This window comes from Microtus oregoni, unplaced genomic scaffold (genome assembly GCF_018167655.1).
Source record: "Microtus oregoni isolate MIOR12 unplaced genomic scaffold, Mior012 000005F_ref0000423, whole genome shotgun sequence".
Taxonomy (NCBI): domain Eukaryota; kingdom Metazoa; phylum Chordata; class Mammalia; order Rodentia; family Cricetidae; genus Microtus; species Microtus oregoni.
The window spans coordinates 7,321,617-7,343,591 of record NW_024543064.1 but is presented as its reverse complement, the minus strand read 5'-3'; the positions used below and the strand labels follow the sequence as shown (position 1 = coordinate 7,343,591).

At 45.1% G+C, this 21,975-nt stretch overlaps 1 protein-coding gene across 2 annotated transcripts in view; it reads right to left on the bottom strand.

Annotated features, from left to right (window-relative positions):
• Positions 1-21,975, bottom strand: part of LOC121448227 (ubiquitin conjugation factor E4 B) — a 111,136-nt gene that overhangs the window by 49,248 nt on the left and 39,913 nt on the right. The window contains exons 4-9 of one of the 2 annotated variants that reach the window (XM_041652064.1): positions 20,409-20,496; positions 18,999-19,143; positions 15,795-16,023; positions 14,687-15,337; positions 3,374-3,515; positions 1,895-1,995 (exon numbers count right to left, since the gene is read on the bottom strand). In XM_041652064.1, coding sequence (XP_041507998.1) covers positions 1,895-1,995; positions 3,374-3,515; positions 14,687-15,337; positions 15,795-16,023; positions 18,999-19,143; positions 20,409-20,496 — 1,356 coding nt within the window. The remainder of the gene's footprint in view (positions 1-1,894; positions 1,996-3,373; positions 3,516-14,686; positions 15,338-15,794; positions 16,024-18,998; positions 19,144-20,408; positions 20,497-21,975) is intronic. The other variant, XM_041652065.1, reaches the window with a different exon arrangement.

Sequence of the window (21,975 nt, the reverse complement as noted above, 5' to 3'; positions counted from 1 at the left end):
AATGCTTTTTTTTTTTTTTTTTTTTTTTTTTTGGTTTTTCGAGACAGGGTTTCTCTGTGGCTTTGGGGCCTGTCCTGGAACTAGCTCTGTAGACCAGGTTGGTCTCGAACTCACAGAGATCCACCTGCCTCTGCCTCCCGAGTGCTGGGATTAAAGGCGTGCGCCACCATCGCCCGGCTACCACTGAGCCATCTCTCCAGCCCCCACTTTTTCTTTTTTGTTACTTGTTTTTTTGTTTGATTTATTTTGGTTAGTTTTTTGAGACAAGGCTTCACTGTGTAACTGGAACTCACTCTATAGACCAGGCTGGCCTCGAACTCACAGAGATCTGCCTGCCTCTATCTCCTGAGTGCTGGGGTTAAAGGCATGAGACACCACTGCCCAGCATGTTCTTGCTTTTTAAAGCCAAGAAATCACTATGGAGTCCAGCAGACTTCAAGAAATGCTCAACCTAGACCTCCCAAATTCTGGGATTATAGACATGTGGCATCATACAGCTTAATTTTCCTTCATTTGAAAAGAAAACAAAACATAGTTATAGTACAGGGTATAGCAGAAAGGAAAAATGCAATTTTTTCCATTTTTCCTTTAGCTATTTTTGCATAAAAAACAGCAAACGCAGGACTAGAGGGATTGATACCAGTCCTTAAAGAATACTGCTGTTCTTCCAAAGGACCTGGATTCAATTCCCAGTGCCCACATAGAAGTTAACAATTGTCTCTAACTCCAGTTCCAGAGGGAGCCAATGGTTTCTTCTGGCCTCTGTGGCCACCGGGCATGCACGTGATACACAGATATACAAGCAGATAAAACACCCGTGCACGCACGTAAAATAAAACATTTTAAAAATGCAATCTTTTGCCGGGCGGTGGTGGCGCACGCCTTTAATCCCAGCACTTGGGAGGCAGAGGCAGGCGGATCTCTGTGAGTTCGAGGCCAGCCTGGTCTACAAGAGCTAGTTCCAGGACAGGCTCCAAAACCACAGAGAAACCCTGTCTCGAAAAACCAAAAAAAAAAAAAAAAAAATGCAATCTTTTACTAATGTTGACAGTGATACAGAATTTTCTGATACAGGCAAATCACAGAACTTTGGCCAATTTCCAAATCATTTCCGTACTGTATTTTATTTTATCTTGTCTTTATGAAGGGTCTCACCATTAAATCCAGGCTGGCCTAAAACTTACTGCTTAGGCCAGACTGGCCTTGAATTGGTAGCGATCCTCTTGCCAGGAATATAGGTATGTGGCCCCTCACCTGGTTCCCCACACTATTCTCTAACACCTAGTAACAGAAACCAACGTGGAGACACAGGGAACATGATCATTTTGTCACAAACACACACTAACTTCAAACACTAGGTTTTAAATTAAATTATTAATATTCTGCCTTAGTTCTTCATATTTCAAAGGTACACAGAACTCTTAAAAGGTAACTAACTTCTTTTCCAAAATAGGCTCTATACTATTTAGAAGATGAAAACATTATTTTATTACCACAGTATTCATGGAGGAAAGACTCAGGCCTTAGATGGATCTATTTTTATCTTATGTGTGAGTGTTTGTCCTGTATGTATGTCTATGTATTATACCACATGTATACAGTGTCCTCAGAGGCCAGAAGAGGGCATCAGATCTCCTGGAACTGGGGTTACAGATACTATTACCCACCAAGTATATGTTGGGGATCGAACCCAAGACTTCATTCAGCAAGAGCAGCCAGTGCTCTTAACCACTGAACTATCTCCAGCCTGAGCTTTGAAGACTGAATCAAACCCATTCCCTGTACAGGTCACAGAGTTATCTAGCCTAGCATGAAACAGCTGGAAGACGGAATCCAGTGAGAGATGGCCCTCCCTCCAAACACCAGAAACACGCAACGTGTGAGTCAGTCATACCTGGGCTGTGTGAGGGAACCTTGCAGCACTAGCGCGGTGTGGGAGATGCACTGCGAGCGGATGTTGCTCAGAAGCTGGCTGACTGCTGGCTGGCTGCACATCTGGAGAAGAAAGTCAGAGTCAGGATGACACACCGGAAAAGGGCTGGAGGAGAGCAATGGCTAGAAAATGCCCCGCTTCCCTCTCCCTAGACTCAGAATGGACAAAGCACAGGAAGTGTGCCACTGGCCTGTGCCACCTGTACTGAGGTAGTAAGGGAACACGGAGCAGAATGGGGGGGGGGGGGCACACCCAAGCTATTTCCTTTTCAGGGTGTTAGATCATACTTTGAGGCAGGGTCTTTCATACAATAGCCCGGTTTGGTTTCAAACTCACAGCAATCCTCCTGTCCCGGGCTCCCAGAGTGCAGAACTGAAAAGTGTGCATCACCACTTCTACCTAGCATGTCTTTGCTTTTGCTAAGACTAAGGACAATCCCTGAAGAGGCCCCACAAATTTAAAACTAACACAGGCAAAGTTAAACAGTGAAATGGTAGGGAATGAGATGGGCCAGGTGTGGTGGCACATGCCGTTGATCCCAGGTGCCAGAGGCAAGTGGATCTCTGTGAGTTCGAGGCCTGCCAGGGCTATCTAGTGAAACTCCATCTCAAAATAAGGGGCTGGGGGAGGGTAATGCTTCCTTGGTTTAGCGTGATTCTACAGCTTGTTATTTAATAATTCTGACAATTAGAGCTCCACCTCTGAGGGGCAGCTCTTACTCATACATGGCTGCTCGGATTCACTGGGCAACTGTGAAAATCCAAGCTCATGGACTGATTACAGGTTCTAGAATCCACAACATTGCTTTGGATGTTTTCAGAATTATATCAGGCAATTGGTACTTTGGTTTCAAGATAAGCATGTCCCCTGAAGGCTCGCATGTTACATGTTACAGGTCTCGCCTGCTGACGAGAACTGGAGGGCGAGGAGATCACCATGGCTGTGACTCTGTGTCATCAGGTGCTGCTGATGACACAGCAGACCTGGTAGGTAAGGCCTCATAAAGGGACATAGATCAACGTGTGACTGAGTGATACAGCTCATCCTGGGGCTCTTCCTGTTTTTCTTTGCTTCCAAGCCACCATGATAACAGCAACATGGCTGTACCACACTTGTCCACCATGACATTCACCACATCCCAGAAACAAGGGCCTAGCTGATTATGGATTTAGATGTCTGTGAGCTTCCTGACCATGTATGACACAGGGCAGACAAAGGAGAGGCCTCCAGAGCCAAGGCGCATGCGCTCATGTCTAAGCTCTGGCATCACTTCTCTCCACAGCAATGTGTTACAGACAGATCCTGAGCTGCCAGTGTTCTGCCTGGTACCTACCAGCTGCTCCATCACTCCTGACTAATCCAGCTTCCCCTGGAGCAGCAACAAGCACGTACACAAGATAACCAGTTTGCTTTCTTTCTGGTCCATCCACTTCACAGTACCTTTGGTGCTTTTTTTTCCTCTATTCCAACTCGGTCAAAACACTCGATGAGGTAGTTCAGCATGTCTGTCTCCTTGCAGGTCTCAATGGTGAAATGATCACTGTACGAATCCCAGTTACTTGCTCCACCAGAGGCTCCCAAACTTTGGAGAAGAGAAAAAACATTGACAATGCTTACCTCTTAGCGACCATTCCTACAGAGAAGCCTGACACTCTGCAGCAGAAAGCCTGTTAGGAGCCCGGCATCCACGGTGAAGCACAAACACCCATGCAGCCAGACTGGAGCTCACCGATGCTTTATCTGCTCCCAGCCCAACCAGTGATCTCTTATAAACATGTTCTAGCCTGTCAATGGGACCTGGCCTTTCTAGGGAGGGCACCTTATAAATCAGAAGGACTAGGAATCGCTGCTGACTATAGAACAGCTAGAGTCAACCGCAGGTTCATAAGCCAAACCGAGAGCATCACTTGGGCAGAAACAAGTGGCCAGACAATATTAGAATCCATCACCTCAGGAAAGACGCTCTAAGCGACTATGGGATACTATCTCTCACTTCCAGGACAGCTACTTAGACCTGAACGGACTTCACTCAGCATTGACAACAGGCCAGAACTTACAGAAAATACCAAAGTGGAAGGAAACAAAAATCCTGCAAGGAGTAAGCTCCCCTGGGCTGTCTTCCAGCTTAGATTGCTACCTGCACCCACAGCCTTCACTACACCTGCAGGGGGCAGTATGGAACACTGTTCCTGTTTGCAGTGACTATTCCCACACAAAGGCCAAACATCACAGTGGTTTAGGTTCAAGGATACTGAGTAAAGCTGAGGTTAACCTCAAACAGATCACAAACCAAACTGGGTGTTGAACTACCACACTCATCTGTTACATACAAAGATCACAAGAAGTTTAAGACGGAGGAAGAAGTCAGGGAATTCTTAAAAAAAAGGGGGGGGGGAGAAAAGCAAAAACCACACATCACATATGGAAGATGATAAAGACGGAAATAATCAGAATCATGATAGAAACGTTTCTCCTCCAACCTCATGCAGACAAAGTACAGAAACTAAAAGGCCCAGGAACTGAGATAGCAATAATATGCTATGCACTCAGAGGAATGCATCATTAACTTTGGGAAATCCAGGAATAAACCACCCTGCACTGGGAACTCCACATAGCTGACCTGAGAGAGAATGAAAGCAGGGTGTGGAAATAACGTTATAGAGCCAAGACTTCAGGACAGAGGCTAACAAACCTGATTTACTAGAATTTATAATACAGCCTGATAAAAATTTTAAAAGAAAGGGAGGAAGGAGGCTAAGGGGCAGTCTAGAGGAAAGGGCAGGCCTCTGATTTGCAGGGTACCTCACTGGATCCTGGACAAAGGTAGCCTGGGGAAGCTAAAGCAGGGTACAATCGTTCTGAGGCAGCAACCAGAGTCTGGGTGTGCCTTACCTTAGGACCTCTGGCAGGTCCTAACCGGCCAGACAGTAGAAGCGTGCACTGTGTGATGAAGCACAGGAGAAACTCATCCAGCACAAGCGTGCTGAGTGTAGCGAGTCCTGGGAAACCTGCCCGATCCACAGCAGTCTGAGTTCATCTGTGACTCTCTATTTACCACACAATCTGAAGACGGGCATTGTTAATACAGCCTACATGTATGTGTAATTCATGGTAATTTTCCTTGTAGCAGCTCTCACAGATGTCAATGAAAACATAGTTGGTGTTTAAAATGAAAAACTTAAACTGTTTTCCTGATAAGCCTACATTTCAAACATTTTCTGAAACTAAAAGAACAACTTACATTTGATGCCTGTGGCTCCTTACCAGCTGCAGGCAGTGAGTTAACAACCAGACGAGCATGTGAACTGTGTCTGAGGGAATACAACATGCAACTACGGCTGAGTCACAAACTGCTCCCACCAACACACTCCAATTAACAATCGCTGTCACTTCAAACATTGTTGCAAGTGTTCCTTCCACTAGACCATGAAGAGAGACAGGAGACAGGTACCCTGGCATACACCTGTAATCCCAGCACTCAGGGAGACAGGAGACAGGTACCCTGACATACACCTGCAATCCCAGCACTCACGGAGACGGGAGACAGGTACCCTGGCATACACCTGTAATCCCAGCACTCAGGGAGACAGGATATAGGTCTGTGGAACACCTAAAATCCCAGTAATCAGGGGCAAAGTAGTAGATAACAAATCATCCTAGGTTACATAGTGAGACCCTGTGACAGGGTACATAACAATCTATCTAGACAACACAAAGAAAGGACCAAGAACAAATCGGAGGATTTTCAAAGCTAAGAGATGTTTCATGAATCAGACACCAAACAATCAGCTGATTTTCATCAGAAAAAAAGAAGAAAGAAGTAAGATGAACCTTCACCCAACACAGAAATAGAGAGAAAACCCTGTGTCTATCAACATGATGTTTGAGGTGCCAGAGGCAACCACTCTCATCAACACTAAGTCGAGGCTAAGAGTCAGTGGTCAAGACAACTGTGAAGTCTCAATACATCCACATTTTGTGAATACTGCACCAGAGGAGAAAGGGTGTATTTATACGGATACATGACGTTCTAAACACTGGCCAATATGTAGATGAGGTCCAGTAGACTGGACCTTGAGTCCTGGCTGTTCGGGAGGCTGAGGAAAGAGGGTAGATGACGTCCCAGAGTTGAAAGCCAGCACCAATAACATAACAGACCCCCTAGACCATACTGAACAACTTGCTCCTTTCTATTTCTAAAAGAGGGTGACTTATACACTTTCAAGATCTCTGACATTATAAAATCCTGGGAATGTTTCAAATTTAGGTTACAAAAACAGCTTAAAAACTTACACCACCACTTAAGAAACTGTAAGCCACTCACCAGCAGTCCACCAGCAGTCCAAATTAATCAGGTAATCGTTGCACATAACAGGAATGTAGCACAATGTTCCCAAAACAAAAAAGTACTCTAAAAAAAATAATGCGTGCCTCATATGCAGATAGACTGAATGACATTTCAAATGCACCAACCCCTGCTTCTTAAAGGGCACCAGTGCGTTTCCTTCTCTAACAGGAACTCACTTCCCATTTACCAAGCTCTGCGTGCGTGCGTGCATGTGTGTGTGTGTGTGTGTGCATGTGTGATCACCACTGAGCGCTGTTCCTCAAGAGCATGAGTCTTTAGAACGCTGCAGACAGTCAGTGCAGAGAGCAGAGGTCAGCGGCCAGGCTAGTGGACGGGACAAGTAGGAGATGGAAACTTCCTGCCCACTCTTCCCACACTGCGGCCTCTAACAGGAACCGCAGTGCACACATCAGCTTCCCTCTCTACTCACGACCTTCACTGGGATAACAGGGCAAACAAGGAAGAATACAAAAGACAACACCATTCAATTTCTTCCTAGATACCAAGTTCCCAAGAATCAATTAGAAGGCTTTTCTCATGGTGTCTGAATCACAAGGTGTCTTCCCTCACTCCAAGAGAAGCATTTCTTCCCGTAGAAGGAATCTTCCTTCCCCCACGCCTTTTCATCTTTGCTTATTTATCTTAAAATTATGTTTATTTAAGGTATACAGCAATGCATGTGTGAGTACATGTGAATATGTACACACGCTTATGGGGTGGTGTGTGTGTGTGTACATGAAACACAGCACCAGTAGGGAAGTAGAAGAAATCTTCAGAAGTCAGTCTTCTCCTATTCTCCTCCCACTATCTGGGTCAAACTCAAGCTGTCAGGCTAGTCCTTTGCTGGAGGAAGATGTTCCTTAGAAGACTGGGGAGCCATCTCCACGCCCGCCAGTTTTTATCAAGTTTTACTAAGTCCAGACTCTGCATTTGAGAGCTTAGCTTACTCCCCTTAGCGTAGTAATCTGTGGTGGCAGAGCACTTCCACATGAACTCGGCTGACGCTCGACACCAAGTACTTCTGATACTTTCTTTTACTTCTTTCTCCAAGTTTTAAAAGTTCACTGTAGAAGTCCTTCCTTTCTTTACAGGCTGGTTGTCCTTGAGACATTTTGTTCTTAACTGTGTAAAACTCATGAGGGATTGTTCTCCAGGTTTCTTTCTGTTTACTTATTTGGTTTTTTGAGACAGAGTTTCTCTGTGTAGTCCTGGTTGTGCTGCAACGTGCTCTGTAGTCTAGGCCTCAAACTCAGAGATCCACCTGCCACTGCTTCCTGAGTGCTGGGATTAAAGGCATGTTGTGGTGGCATTTCATTTGTATTTTAATAAATAAAATTTGCCTGAAGATCAGAGAGTAAAACAGCCCCACTGGTCAACCTTACAGACCAGGCTATGTTATCACACACCTTTAATCCCAGTAGCCACACTAGTTTGCCATAGAAATCAGGTAGCGCATGCCTTTAATCCCAGCCCTAGAGAGGATTATAAAACGGGAGAAAACAGCTCTCAGACACAGTCTCATTCTGAGATTCCTGGATCACCATTTCAGACTTAGGTCAAGCCAGTGGCTGGCTGTTTTGCTTTTTTGATCTTCAGGTTGAACCCCAATTTCTCTGAGTCTTTATTAATCATGCTTCAGCATGCATCACCATGCTTGGCTTCCAGGTTTCATTCTTAGTGTGACCATTACTGTTATATAGAAAAACGACTCATTTTCCTGCATGCTGACACCTTGCTGAAAGTGCTACTAGACCTGGTAGTTTTCTGGTAGAGTATTTTAACAAAGGATCACAAAGATGGAGAGATGGTTCGGTGGTTACATGCATTTGTTGCTCTTGCAGAGAACCAGTTTGTTTCCCAGCACCCACAATGGCTGCTCACAACCCCTGTAGTTCCAGGACACCCGATGCCCTCTTCTGGCCTCCAGGAGCACCTACATGCTTGCAGTGCACACACATACACATAAAATTATAAGAAATAAAGTTTTTAAAAGCTACAGAAACAGGCTGGAGAAATGGCTCAGCAATGAACAACACTGGCTGTTATTCCAGAGGATCTGAGTTCAATTTCCAGCAGCCTTACGTCAGTTAACAATGTTGGGAGCATAGCACAAAGGCCCTTGAGCCTGCAGATCTCCAGGGAAACCAGGAATGGTAAACAATGAAAGACAGGGTTGTCTTTCCAATGGGAAAGATGTAAGGTCTGTCTTTCCATACAGAGAACTGGAAATCGGAAGGGATTAACAGGCTGGTGAGCTGTGTCATCTGCTGGGCCAGGCCACTCAAGCTCCTACAACCAGGACGGGCAGTGGCTAGTAATCTAAATAGCCTCGATCGCCAGAGGCTCCCCCAAGCTCCTACAACTAGGCAAAGAGGGGTGGCTAAGAGCCCAAATGACCTCTGTGTATTTGTATGACCAAGACGAAGACAGATGCTTGGGTCCATACATTGTGGCATATTTGTACACGGTGTGAAGCTACAATGCTGTGATTGGTTTAATAAAGAGGTGAACAGTCAATATCTAGGCAGGAGGTCTAGGCGGGACTTAGGGGCAAAGAAAGGAAGTAGAAGGACATAATCAAGGCACAGAGGAGATGCAAATGAGACATGGAGAGTAAGTCACACAGGATGAAAGAAAGGTAAAATCTATATGGCAAATAGAAACAGGTTAATTTAAGTTATAAGAGCCAATGGTATATCAGGCTTAAAGGCTGAGCTTTCATAATTAAAAATAAGTCTTTGTGTCATTTTCTTTGTGAACTGGTGGTCCAAATTAAAGTCAACTACATATGTGGTCCAATGTGGAGAGTCAAATAGCCACACAGAACCTGGGAAAGCAGTCTCTCGGGTAGGCTCAGCGGCATGCAAAGGCATCTCTCTCTCCCTCCCTCCTCCCCCCCTTCTAAATTTATCGAGACAGGGGTTCTCTGTGTACCTCTGCTGTACTGGAACTCACTCTGCAGACCAGCTGTGCAGCAGAGCACTTGAGCAGATAGCACGCTAGGTAAAAATGCCTGACATATCAACGGGAGTGGGGGGAGGGGGCAGAGACAGCATACAGAGTCACATTTAAGGTTTGTCTCACAGTCAGAGAACACTACAAGTGAGCAATAAAGTGGTCCAGATGAAGAAAACCTTTAAGCAGACAAAATAAAAACGGGTGTAGATAGTCATAGGAAAAAAATAGTAAAGTAAAAAAATAATAAAGTTGGTCTGGAGAGATGGCTCAGAGGTTAAGAGCACTGCCTGCTCTTCCAAAGGTCCTGAGTTCAATTCCCAGCAACCACATGGTGGCTCACAACCATCTGTAATGAGATCTGGTGCCCTCTTCTGGCCTGCAGGCATACACACAGACAGAATATTGTATCCATAATAAATAAATAAATAAATAAATATTTAAAAAAAATAATAATAAAGTCTTTAAAGAGAATAAAGTAATATAAAAATAAGCCATATAAAGACGGGAAATGAACAGGGAGTTTACTGAGAGACACTGGATTACGGAAACTGCTAAATTAAACCAACCTATATTATTTTTAAAATATCTCAACTCCAAAATGGAAGTCAGGAAATAGGTTGCACTGGGGGAAGGTTATGCCTTTCTTTCCACAGGTAACAAAGAGTTATTGTTTTCTTCAAAATTAATGAAGATCAGATTTGATCGGGGAAGATGTCATAAATCCTTGGCTACAAACATAAAAGAAAAAAAACAAACAAACAAACTACAGAACAGGTCATGTATATGCTGATCCCTCTACTATGGGAACAGCTCTAAGACTGGTGACACATGATAAATCTTGTTGGCTACAGTTTGGGTATGCAGTCCAAGTGGACTCAGAAAGTTGACAGATGCCTTTTACCTGCTCAAACACAGAATAAAAAAAAAAATTCATCTAGCTGGGCAGTGGTGGCACACGCCTTTAATCCCAGCACTTGGGAGGCAGAGGCAGGCAGATCTTTGTGAGTTCAAGGCCAGCCTGGTCTACAAGAGCTAGTTCCAGGACAGGCTCCAAAGCAGAGAAACCCAAAAAAATCATCTTTAGCTGACTTGTGCACACCACACATTCCATACTTATGTTAATATAGATATATACGCTACCTTTAAAAGTTTGTGTTTTCAGAAAAAAAAGGACCAGACACCAATGAAAACAAGTAGCCCTGGCGATCCAACCTCTCAGAGTGGCTCTGTTGCAGTTTCCTCAAAATTCTGTATCCAGAACTACTTCAAAATTGCTGACTGAGATGGTCCAGCCTTAGACCCTTCCAGCCAGGACTTCAAGCCCTGCACTTTCCCATCAGCAGAGACTGGACAACAAATCACAGCTAGCTCTCCCAGGACTTGACCATTATCCCAACTATCTCAGGGTCCGCTAAAATGCCATTGCCCCCCAGACAAGAGGAAGCAATTTTAAGACTACAACTCCCACATTCCCAAGAGATGGGGTAGGTGGGTTTTGGTTGGTTGGTGGATTATAAATGTCTGTCATCGTTTAAGGGGGGTTTGTTATATTATTACTGGTTATAGGAAGGGAGGAAACTTAGCAAAGGAGGTTAGATTCAGGGATCTCTTTCTGAAAAGAAAAACGCCTCCCTTTCTATAAAAATGATAGGAAAAGGCAGTCAGTGGTGGTGCATTCCTTTAATTCCACCACTCAGGAGGCAGAGGCAGGTGGATCTCTATGAGTTCAAGGCCAGTCTGGTCTACAGAGCAAGGTCAGTACAGGCTCCAAAGCTACAGAGAAACCCTGTCTCGAAAAACCAAAAAAAAGGAAAGAAATGATAGGAAAATGTGTAATTATTGAATCTACTTTTAAACAAACAAACAAACAAAAAACTAGTCTTAAATATTTTACATTGGTATGAATTTTTGTATATTGATACAAATTTAAGGCTATTTTTGTTCTACTGAATATGTTTCTAATATTGTTTAAGGTATTGTACCTAGTGTTTTGAAGTCTAAAAGATTGTTTTAGGATAGTATTACAAGTTATAATATAAAATTGTTTAAGTATAAAACTTTAAATCATCAAGATAAGGTAGATAATATAGGATTTTTTCCAAATATGCAAGTTACAAATAGACTGGACATTGTGAATATAATTCTTACCTAATAACTGTTTTTACTATATATAGTTTTACTATTAAGAGTTAAAACCTTTCCCTTTTTTTTTTTAGACAAAAATGGAGACATGTGGGATATTTGTATACTTTATAAAGATATATTATTGTGATTGGCTTAATAAAGAGCTGAGCAGTCAATAGCTAGGCAGGAGGTATAGGCGGGACTTATGGGCAGAGAGAGGCTGGCAGAGAAGACACCAATGAGACATGGAGAAGAGTCAGACATACAGAATGAAAGAAAAATAAAAAGCCACACGTTAAAAAGTAGATTAATAGAAATGGGTTAATTTAATTATAAGAGCTAGTTAGGAATGAGCCTAAGCTATAGGCTGCACATTCATAATTAATATTGTCTCTGTGTTGTTTTGTGAGCTGACAGTCCTAAGAAAAATCCATCTAAGGGATTCCTCAAACAACTGTCAGTAACTCCAGACCCAGAGGATTCAAGGGCACCAGGTACCAATTTGTTACAGACAGACAGGAGGAGACAAAACCACCCTACACACAAAATAAAACAAACATATCTTTTTTAAAAAGCCACAGAATCACATCTCCTGCACATAAACATAATCTGACTTCTTCCTTTCTTATTTACAACCCATTTGTTGGTCTGTTTGTTGGCATCCTAAGCTACATAACGCTACCTACCAATAACTCAAAGCAAACCAGACAAAGCACCTTTACCATGAACAAGTCATCCCTACAGATGTGTTCTGTGTGAACTATAGTCACACAGGACAAGAAAGACTCTCACTCAACCAATTAACAAGTTCTTTTGCTATCTCTTGGTACCCTGAGTTCCACGTGTTCTTTATCTGTGTAGTGTCATATGCTCTGAGACCACCTTTCTATACTTTATCTGTAATCTACAATTAGATTACCTAATAGACAATTTGGAATCTATCCACTAGTAATCTACAGTCAGATACCTAATAGACAATCCAGATCATCTCGTTTCAGTGTAGCAAAAGAAGGTCATGCCTGTAAGAGAAGTATAGTCTTGTAACCGAGCCTATAAATGTCTGCTGCACCTTCTGCGCAAGCACAGAAGAGACAGAGACTCTGGGTGGTGAGGTGACCAGTAGAGACCCAGAGCCGTACAAACACCACAGGCCAGAAAGAGGGCGCTGTGGAGGAGCAGAACTTGATTGAGCTCTGGTTCTGGCTTCTAGAGTCTAAGTCCCAGTAAAGAGAGCACTGGCACAACACTGGGTGACAGATGTCACAGCACCAGGATCACGGCTACTAAGCACAGAACCTGGATCTCAGGTGAGGTCAGAAGGCAGGAATCTAGGAAGAGGCATTAGTAAAGGCAGGCTGTGACTTGCTAAGAATTAGAAAAAGAACTGCCCCCACAGAAAACTCAAAGGGAAACAGATGAAGCGTTTTTACCACGATGGAAAGCTATTCCTATGGATGTCTGCTGTGTGAACGGTGAGCCACACGGGATCCCTACGGATGTCTGTTGTATGAACGGTGAGTCATACGGATTCCTGCGGATGTCTGTTGTGTGAACGGTAAGTCACACGGGATTCCTATGAACGTCTGTTGTATGCACGGTGAGTCGCAAGGGATTCCTATGAATGTCTGCTGTGTGAACAGTAAGTCACACAGGATCCCTTTAGGAATATTAACATGGGAAATGGTAATAAAATTTTTAACCTAATACAAACAACAACCTTTGGAATCATTACTCATCCCCACGTCAACATTCTTCTCCCTCTCCATGAGCTGTCGAACTCAATCAAGTCCACCCAGCCCTACTGCAGCCTCCATTTAGAGCCTGAAGCTATCTGTGAACAACGATGGGCACGAACACAAACGGGGTCCAGAGGGGATTTCAGCTGGAGAACAAAACTGTGAAGGCGACATAGAAACAAAAGGTCGTTATATTTTTGGGCTCAAACCACCTAGAAATCCAGAGTTTTTAACTCAGTTTTCAGGAGGAACACTCAGTGTCCTGAAACAAACGGGACCTGCTTCACTGAGACACAGGAGATGCTCAAGGAGATGCAAGATCAGATGTAAAAGAGAATCCTAGTTACCCTGGACAACATAAGCCCACACATTCATCAGATTGCCCAGACGGAGCGTCATGTGGAAGGGATGGACACACAGCCAAGCTACAGGGCTATTCCCCAATACCTGCAATCTAAGCAACCGAACTCATAACGGGTAACTGGAGGGCCCCTCATTTCCTTCCTAAAGGTGGGTGATCTTGAGGCTGAGTGGTAGTCCATCTTCTTTCAGGTTTTTGACAAATGATTCAGCTAAGTTTTCTTACCAGTTCAATGGGCAACAACTGTCCTATGTGTCCCTTCGTCCCAGTGTAAGGTCCTCACACTTTAGTGCACATTGCTGGCCTCCCTCAGTGACAACTACCGTGTCTGGATTCAAAGCAGAGCCCAAAGCCTGGCTTGCTAACGTTAGTTCCTGAGCACCTAGAGCACATGCAGGGGGTAAGACTCCATTCTTCTGATACCTGGACCCAAACTGGACACAAGAAAAATCACCACCACCACCACCTTCATCATCATCATCATCATCATCATTATCTTCTTCTTCTTCATCATCTTCTTCATCACTACCGTCCCCAGAAAGTGCGAGGAAGAGGAAGGAGAAAGGACTGTCGTACATACTACCACAACAAGAGCAGAAAAGGGCATCAGGGAAGAAAGGAAGTGAGAGGGAAAGACGCTGCTGCGGTGCTGTCGTCTGGAGTCAGTCTCACACCTAAGCTGTACGGACATGCAGAAACACGGTCCCCTGAATTACATTTGAGAAAGGGGGCCACCGGACTCAAGGGTGCTGCTGCTACTGCTGCTGCTTTCCGAGAGACTGGAATTACATGCAATCAGACATCAAGGCATAAGGCATGGCTAACAGAAAGAGCAGACACTGCCCAGTCCAAAACATCACCCTGTGAGCCCCAGTTCTCAAATACAACACTGACCACAGTCTCTGAGATTCATTTTTAATGAGAAACACATGAGCTAGGTCGCAAAAAAATGCAACTCTTTGGTTTTTGTACAGACAACAGGATGAGACAGGCAGGAAGAAAGGAGCGTACAACACTGCAATCTTCACTTTCTCGTGGACCAAAGCCTGGGAGAGTCATGGAGGCAGGGCACATGGCCACCAGAGAGCTAGCAAGCGACACAGGTTAATAACCCAATGACTCCCAAAATTCAACTGAGGTCAGTGCCACACAGCAGTTCTTTCCAAACCATGTTAATTTCTTCCCTGCACTGCAAACACACACACAGCTCTCCTGCAAATAAATACCTAGGAGAGGTCCGCAGGGAGGAGGGACGTCTGCTGGCAGCACTGGGCGAGCCGGGTGGGAAGGCGGGGCCCCTGCTGCGGGGTCTCTGTCTGGAGGAGCTGACAGGTACTGCTCGGGGACTACTTGGGCGGGCAGGGAAGCCTGGGGAGTTAGCCTGAATGGAGGGTCGTGGGGTGGGGCAAGGTGAAGACCCCCATGGGTGCATGAGAGTGTAGGGTCGATACCTTGGGGATGAGGCTTGGCTTCCAGCCACAGTTCCAGAAGCTGCACTGTGAGGACTGAGGGATGTGGGAGGCACAGCCACCCGGCGGGCTGCCCTGTGAGGATTTGGGGATGCGGGAGGCACAGCCACCTGGCGGGCTGCACTGTGAGGACTCGGGGATGCGGGAGGCACAGCCACCTGGCGGGCTGCACTGTGAGGACTCGGGGATGTGGCAGGCACAGCCACCTGGCGGGCTGCACTGTGAGGACTGTGAGGACTCGGGGATGTGGCAGGCACAGCCACCTGGCGGGCTGCACTGTGAGGACTCGGGGATGCAGGAGGCACAGCAACCTGGGGGGCTGCACGGGAAGGTGAGGCCAAGGATGGACTCAGCCCTGGTGCAAAGCTCCAGAAACTGGCAGCAGGAGCAGGGCTAGTTTCATAGAGGCTAAATTAGTTGGAAAAGGGAGGAAAGAAGAGAAAAATCAAAGAAACACTTGAGATAACTAAGAATGGATAACGTCAGCTTTTAAAGGATAATACAATCATATTATAAATTCTAAAAGTTTAAGTAGATAAGCATTTCAAAAATGACCAGACACTAGTTGCTACATTCATGTGGAGGTGCCAATGACCCCTTCCAAAGAATAATGAGCACACAGAGCCACGTGTGTCTAAAATTTAACCTACCAACAACCTAACCAACCACAGAAGGCTAAGAAATTCAATCAAAGAAGGGTAGCACCACCTGCAATGGCCACAGCCACCCTGTCCCCCGCTCTCCCCGCATGTTAAAGACACTGTAACATCAACGACACACACATCAACACTGTGGAACGGCTCGCCTCAACATTCTCCACAGCTGTTTTCACTGCCAGTGAGATGTGCAAGAGAATCACACTGACCTAGACAACGAGCTGGCGCCGAAGGAGCCCAGGCTGCAGAACATGGGGCTTGTTCCTGGATTGGAGCCAGTGTTCAGCATGAGATTTCTGTCAGGTGACCGAGCTGCCGTGGAAATAGGCTGAGATGTGGCTGTCAGACTGGCAAACGGATTTTCATCTCGTGTCTGAGTGGACATCATCAGTACTTCCATTAAAATCTGGCCAATCAGATCCTTAAAATCAGAGAACACTGTTGGGAAGGCAGAGCAAAAAGCAGGTTATTCACGGGTTGTCATTTCCACGGTCCTCAATAAGCCAAACAGAACCAGAGCGACACTGTGCGCGATGCGGTACTGGGTTCTCAACACTAAAAGGATACTAGCTGAAACCCAAAAAGAGGTCCAGTGTTGTTTCCAGTGATTTCTTTTTCTTTTTTTAATTTATTTTTATTTTACTGGTGTTTTGGCTGTATGCATATCTGTGTGAGAGTGTTGGATCCTGGAGTTACAGACAGTTGTGAGCGGCCATGTGAGTGCTGGGAATTGAACCTGGGCCCTAATGAGGATAATGCTCTTGACCGCTCAGCCATCTCTCTAGCCCTTCTTTTTCTTCTAAATATTATTGTACATTTTTCTCTGTGTGTATATATGTGCACACGCATGCCCATGTAGGGATCAGAGGACAACTTTCAGGATATCTTTCCATCCACCGTGTAGGTTCTGGGGATAGCACTCAGGCCATTATGCCTAGGGGCAGGCATCTCTACCCACTGAGCCATCTCACTGGTTCACCCCATAGTCATTTACAAGTTTGGGCAAACATACCACAACTGTGTAAGAGGCAACATTAGGGGAAGCTGTGCGACCACAGCTATATAGAGGAAACATCAGAGGAAGCTGAGAGACCACAGTTGTATAGAGGAATCATCGGAGGAAGCTGAGCAACCACAGCTGTACAAAGGAAACATCAGAGGAAGCTGAGAGACCACAATTGTATAGAGGAAGCATCAAAGGAAGCTGAGCAACCACAGCTGTATAGAGGAAGCATCAGAGGAAGCTGAGAGACCACAGCTATATAGAGGAAGCATTAGAGGAAGCTGAGCAACCACAGCTGTATAGAGGAAGCATCAGAGGAAGCTGAGCAACCACAGCTGTATAGAGGAAGCATCAGAGGAAGCTGAGAGACCACAGCTATATAGAGGAAGCATTAGAGGAAGCTGAGCAACCACAGCTGTATAGAGGAAGCATCAGAGGAAGCTGAGCAACCACAGCTGTATAGAGGAAGCATCAGAGGAAGCTGAGAGACCACAGCTATATAGAGGAAGCATTAGAGGAAGCTGAGCAACCACAGCTGTATAGAGGAAGCATCAGAGGAAGCTGAGCAACCACAGCTGTATAGAGGAAGCATTAGAGGAAGCTGAGCAACCACAGCTGTATAGAGGAAGCAGAGGAAGCTGAGAGACCACAGCTGTATAGAGGAAGCATTAGTGGAAGCAGAGCAACCACAGCTGTATAGAGATGACATCAGAGGAAGCTGAGAGATCACAGCTGTATAGAGATGACATCAGAGGAAGCTGAGCAGCCACAGCTGTACAGAGGTAATATTAGAGCAAACTGAGTAAAGGTTATGCAGAAGTTCTTCCTATTTTCCTCAATTTTTTTGTAAATATAAAACTAATCTAAAATTAAATTTTATTTAAACTAAGTTAGAGTGCACCCAGAGAGCTGCCACAGATGACTGTTTACTGTAGAAAGGAACCGGTCCCTACTAGAGTTGCCCGTGCCATACTATGACAAACACAACAAGGTTAGTGGTTCTCGGCCAACATACACTTCCCAGAAAGTCCAAGCTCCAAAGGTTCTATGAAGGGCTCCATATTCAGTCACCATCTGGTTTCTGGAGCAGATTCCAGTCTAGCTTCTTTCTTGTTCTTTGCAGCTCCTGGTTGATTTGCTGTTGATCTTTAGATATATCCTAGATACCAATAACCAAAGCCCTGATCCGTGTCAGTTTCACCTAGTTAGATCATTAAAAATCATGGTTGATGTGTACAAGGGAATCATGAGAACCTTGGAGTTAAGAGTGAGAGCACTGTGTGGCAAGTCTTTAAAACCTACAGTTGCTTGGCTCTTCCCAGCCAGTTACTAAGACACTAACATCAGAAACCCCTGACCTTCCAGGAACACAGGACTTCCACTGCCCTGAAGAAGGCAGGCTGGGTGGAAAGGGAACTGTAACCATGATAACAGTGACTGCGCACTGAAAACATATCTCTTTAGCACTCCTTATACAAACACCTTCCTGAAGATTGGGGATAGACATCAATGGGCAAAAGGCGAAAGATCCCACGACCCAGACAGCTGTACCCAGCGATGCGGCCCTACTCTTCCTCTACTGCAAATGATTACATTGCGCCACAGTGCCTGCAAAATAGCCTTAGTATAGTTCAGTACAGCTAATGACTTAAAATAGAATCTAGGGAGACAGCAAAACGTAATTATATTCCATTTTGCTAAGTAATTTAATAAAAAGATTTGGACTGACTATCTACACACGGCTTGGTAAACACTGAGCCTACAGTGACAATGGACCTGCAATAAGGGACGAGATCTCCTCAACTGTGGCTGAAGTCAGCAGGCTACAGATACAACAGGTGGTTGTCTCGAGTCCTGGGGCCAGCCAGCATGCTACTTTACAGGGACTAATGCCCTCTCAGAGAGTATTCCACCATAAGGCAAAAACCTCGCCAGAGACAGTGGAAACCATCCGTTTATTTATATATATTGGAGGTGGAGAGATGGCTCGGCAGTTAGTTTGCCGCTCTTCCAGAGGAACCAACTTCAGTTCCTCCTGCTCACACATGTGCCTCCAACAATCTTTAACTCCAAATCCAGGGGATGGATCTGACGCTCTCCTCTGGCCTCCAGAGGCACCTGACCATACATTCATGCACAATATGCACAAGCAAATGAATGCAGACATACCCATTTTAAAAATCTCAAAAACAAATCAAATCAAATCAAACCATGTAGCAATCAGATCAGTGGAAAGGGAAGAAAGTAAGCACACAGGTGTGTCTCCATCAGAAGCAACCCCATAACAAAAAGTGTGGTTCTATACCATGGGGACAGAGACCCACAGTCTCACATTCTATACATAGGTGCTCGGGGGGGGGGGGGGGGGGGAGGGGAGGGGGTGTTAAAAAAAAACAGACAAAGAACCCACCTTCTTTTGGGTTCTGTTTAAACTGCGCAGAAAGAGAAGAAAGGAAGATGACATCTCTGTCCCGGTCCTTCCAGGAGACGCGGAAGATCTTACAGACCAGCTGTAAGGCCTGCTCTTCGGACACTTCAGGACCTGACGAAGGCTCCTAGTGGGAAGATCTGAGTGTTAATGTACAGTAGGAGACAGGAGTAAAGACATTTGATTCCTTTTTTTTTTTTTTTTTGGTTTTATGAGACAGGGTTTCTCTGTGGTTTTTGGAGCCTGTCCTGGAACTAGCTCTTGTAGACCAGGCTGGTCTCGAACTCACAGAGATCCGCCTGCCTCTGCCTCCCAAGTGCTGAGATTAAAGGCGTGTGCCACCACCACCCGGCTTTTTATTCATTTATTAACAGGGTTATTAACAGGGATATTTTTAGATGCATAAAACCGTTCAGCCGGGCAGGTGGTACGAGCTGGGAAGCAGAGGCAAATGGATCTCTACAAACACAAAGCAAGTTTCAAGTCATCCAAAGGTACGCATGGGCTTCTGTGGGCTGGGGGAGTAAGTTACAAAGTCAAGTTCTCATTAAGCTGATGCCATCACTGATGGGAGAGCAGAGGCATTGTCAGGAGTAACCAGGAAGAAGAGGCACAAAGTGTGCCCACGTCATCTACCTGCTGAGTGAGCGCTGCAGAACCAGGCTACGTCCCCGGGACAAAAACACTTTCCTCTGAGAAATTTTACAGCCTTTCATGACAGAAGCACTATTACATACAAGAAACTTGAGGAACTTCACAAACAGAGGCCACACCACAAGGAAGCTATTGTCTAAGAACCATCACAAGGTCACCAAAGTAGTTCTGTGAACTTCTTGAATGGAATGTGGTGTACTGGCCTATACCACACATGACACCCAAACCCGCATGGCACCTATACCCACATCCACACCCAAACCCGTCACCCAGTCCAGAGATCAGAGCTCAGATAAAACAGACAGAAAGGCCTCACCAAGTCTGCACTTGCTGCTAGATTTTACATGTCCTTGCTTTAATTAATTCAGAATACAGCCAAAGATAAAATGATCTACTGCCTTAGTAAAGACCCACAAAAATTAAATTTCACTGAGGAAAAGCACAAACCTAGTCAGTCATGGTGGCACACATCTTTACTCCCTGCAATGAACAAACAGCCAGACAGATCTGTGAACAGCCCAGGCCAGCCAGGGCTGTATAGCAAGATTCTGTCTCAAAAAAAAAACCCCAAACCAAACAAACAAACAAAACGAAAACACAGGGACCCAACCCAAAGACAGGTTGACTGACACTTCCAAGGAAGCCTGGACTACATAGTGAGAACTGTGGGGAATGGGGACCACCCAGCAGACTGCAGCTGCCAGAAGGGAACAGAGTGCCGTCCTCCTCCCCACCAACCTTTTCGCTCAGGCTCCTTTTCTCCCGTCGGTCATTCTCGTCCACTTCCATGTTTTCAATTCCCGAATCCACATCCACCTGGGACATGCTTCAAGTACAAAAGACAAACAAGGCTTTCATCTTTTTTAAAACTCCCAGCGTCAAGGCTGTGACAAAATTTAACATATCAACCTGCATTTATCAGGAAAGCAGAATAACACTGGTTCCCTCTGAAAATCTAAGAGCCCCTCATGTACTGGCATGGAAGCATCCTGTCTGTCTTACGTGCTGGACTCATTCTCCCAAGGTATCATTTCCTTGAGATCACTTTCAGAATCTAAGCTATCAGCAGGATGGATTTTCAGGATGTGCTATTTTTAAACAATGCATGCTGCAAGCAGAGTTATTTGCACTGACTGTCCAGCACCAGGTACTAAATCATCCCTTTGACCCCGACAAGAACGATGCCTGTCATTTGTCTCATTCTCACAAATATGTGGCATTTGGGGTACTCATTTCTATTCCACAGCCAGCCACTCTGTCTCACCAACCAAAACGTCTCAACAGGTCTTGCTTTGGTCCCATCATGCCTTGCTCTAATTCTAGATCCATACAAATTTCCACTATGATTTCTCCTTGGCGGAAAACGTATTAGGGTATTTTATTAAGTTCTATGCTAATTTTCTGGCTTAATATATACAAGTCAAAACACGTGGCCCTTATGTGTCTGACTCTAGTACCTTTCCACCCGATGAGCACATAGAGTCCTATATTTTTCAATTAGATCACTGACTGCACTGCTTAATGTATGCTTCCTCATGTTCATCCTCTCCTTGATCGATTTCTGGCTAAAAAAGACACGTCTGAAGCCCCTGAGGATGGTTTTACATATGGTGATGGCTTCTCGACACCCTGTCAGCATTCGCTTTACGGCATGCTGATGTTATATTACTAAGCGTGTGCACACTTGGAGCTGCCATGGCTGCAGGTAAACTCTTCACAGAAAACTTCCTTCTGGTCATGAAGCTGGGTTACAGGACACACAACAGCCCACGGTTTACCTTTGCCTCCTTCAGCCAATACTGAAACTAGCCGTTTTGGAGGTGAGCAATTCACGAGTCTAAAGTGCATGCTGCTGAGTAGCGTGGCGAAATCCTGCAGCTTGCTGTACTCTGCCCAGGGCGAAGTCCTCCCTTGGTCACAAAATCCATGCTAGCTCTCACTTTATTTGGCAGCTTGGTTACCAAACCTGGTGTCGCCATGCTAGTCCTCAGGTCACTCTTCCTTTACTCAGCAGTGGCCCCAAAGCCCAAGAGGAGTGACATTAAGGAAGCCCAGAGCATAAAATGTGGAAAGAAGGGTCAACTCTGGTACTACATGGTAGGGCTACAGAGGGAGACACTAAACACAAGAATCTAAGGGCACTTGGTCTAATAGCAGCCTTTCTGGCTTACCTGCTACGGCTGCTGAATATTTTAGAGCCATTTAACCTTTCTGATTTCTCTGTCTCACTACTGTTGCACACACTGGTATTATCATTTACACGCTGAGATCTAGTCACATGTATCACATGTTAATTGTGAGGCCA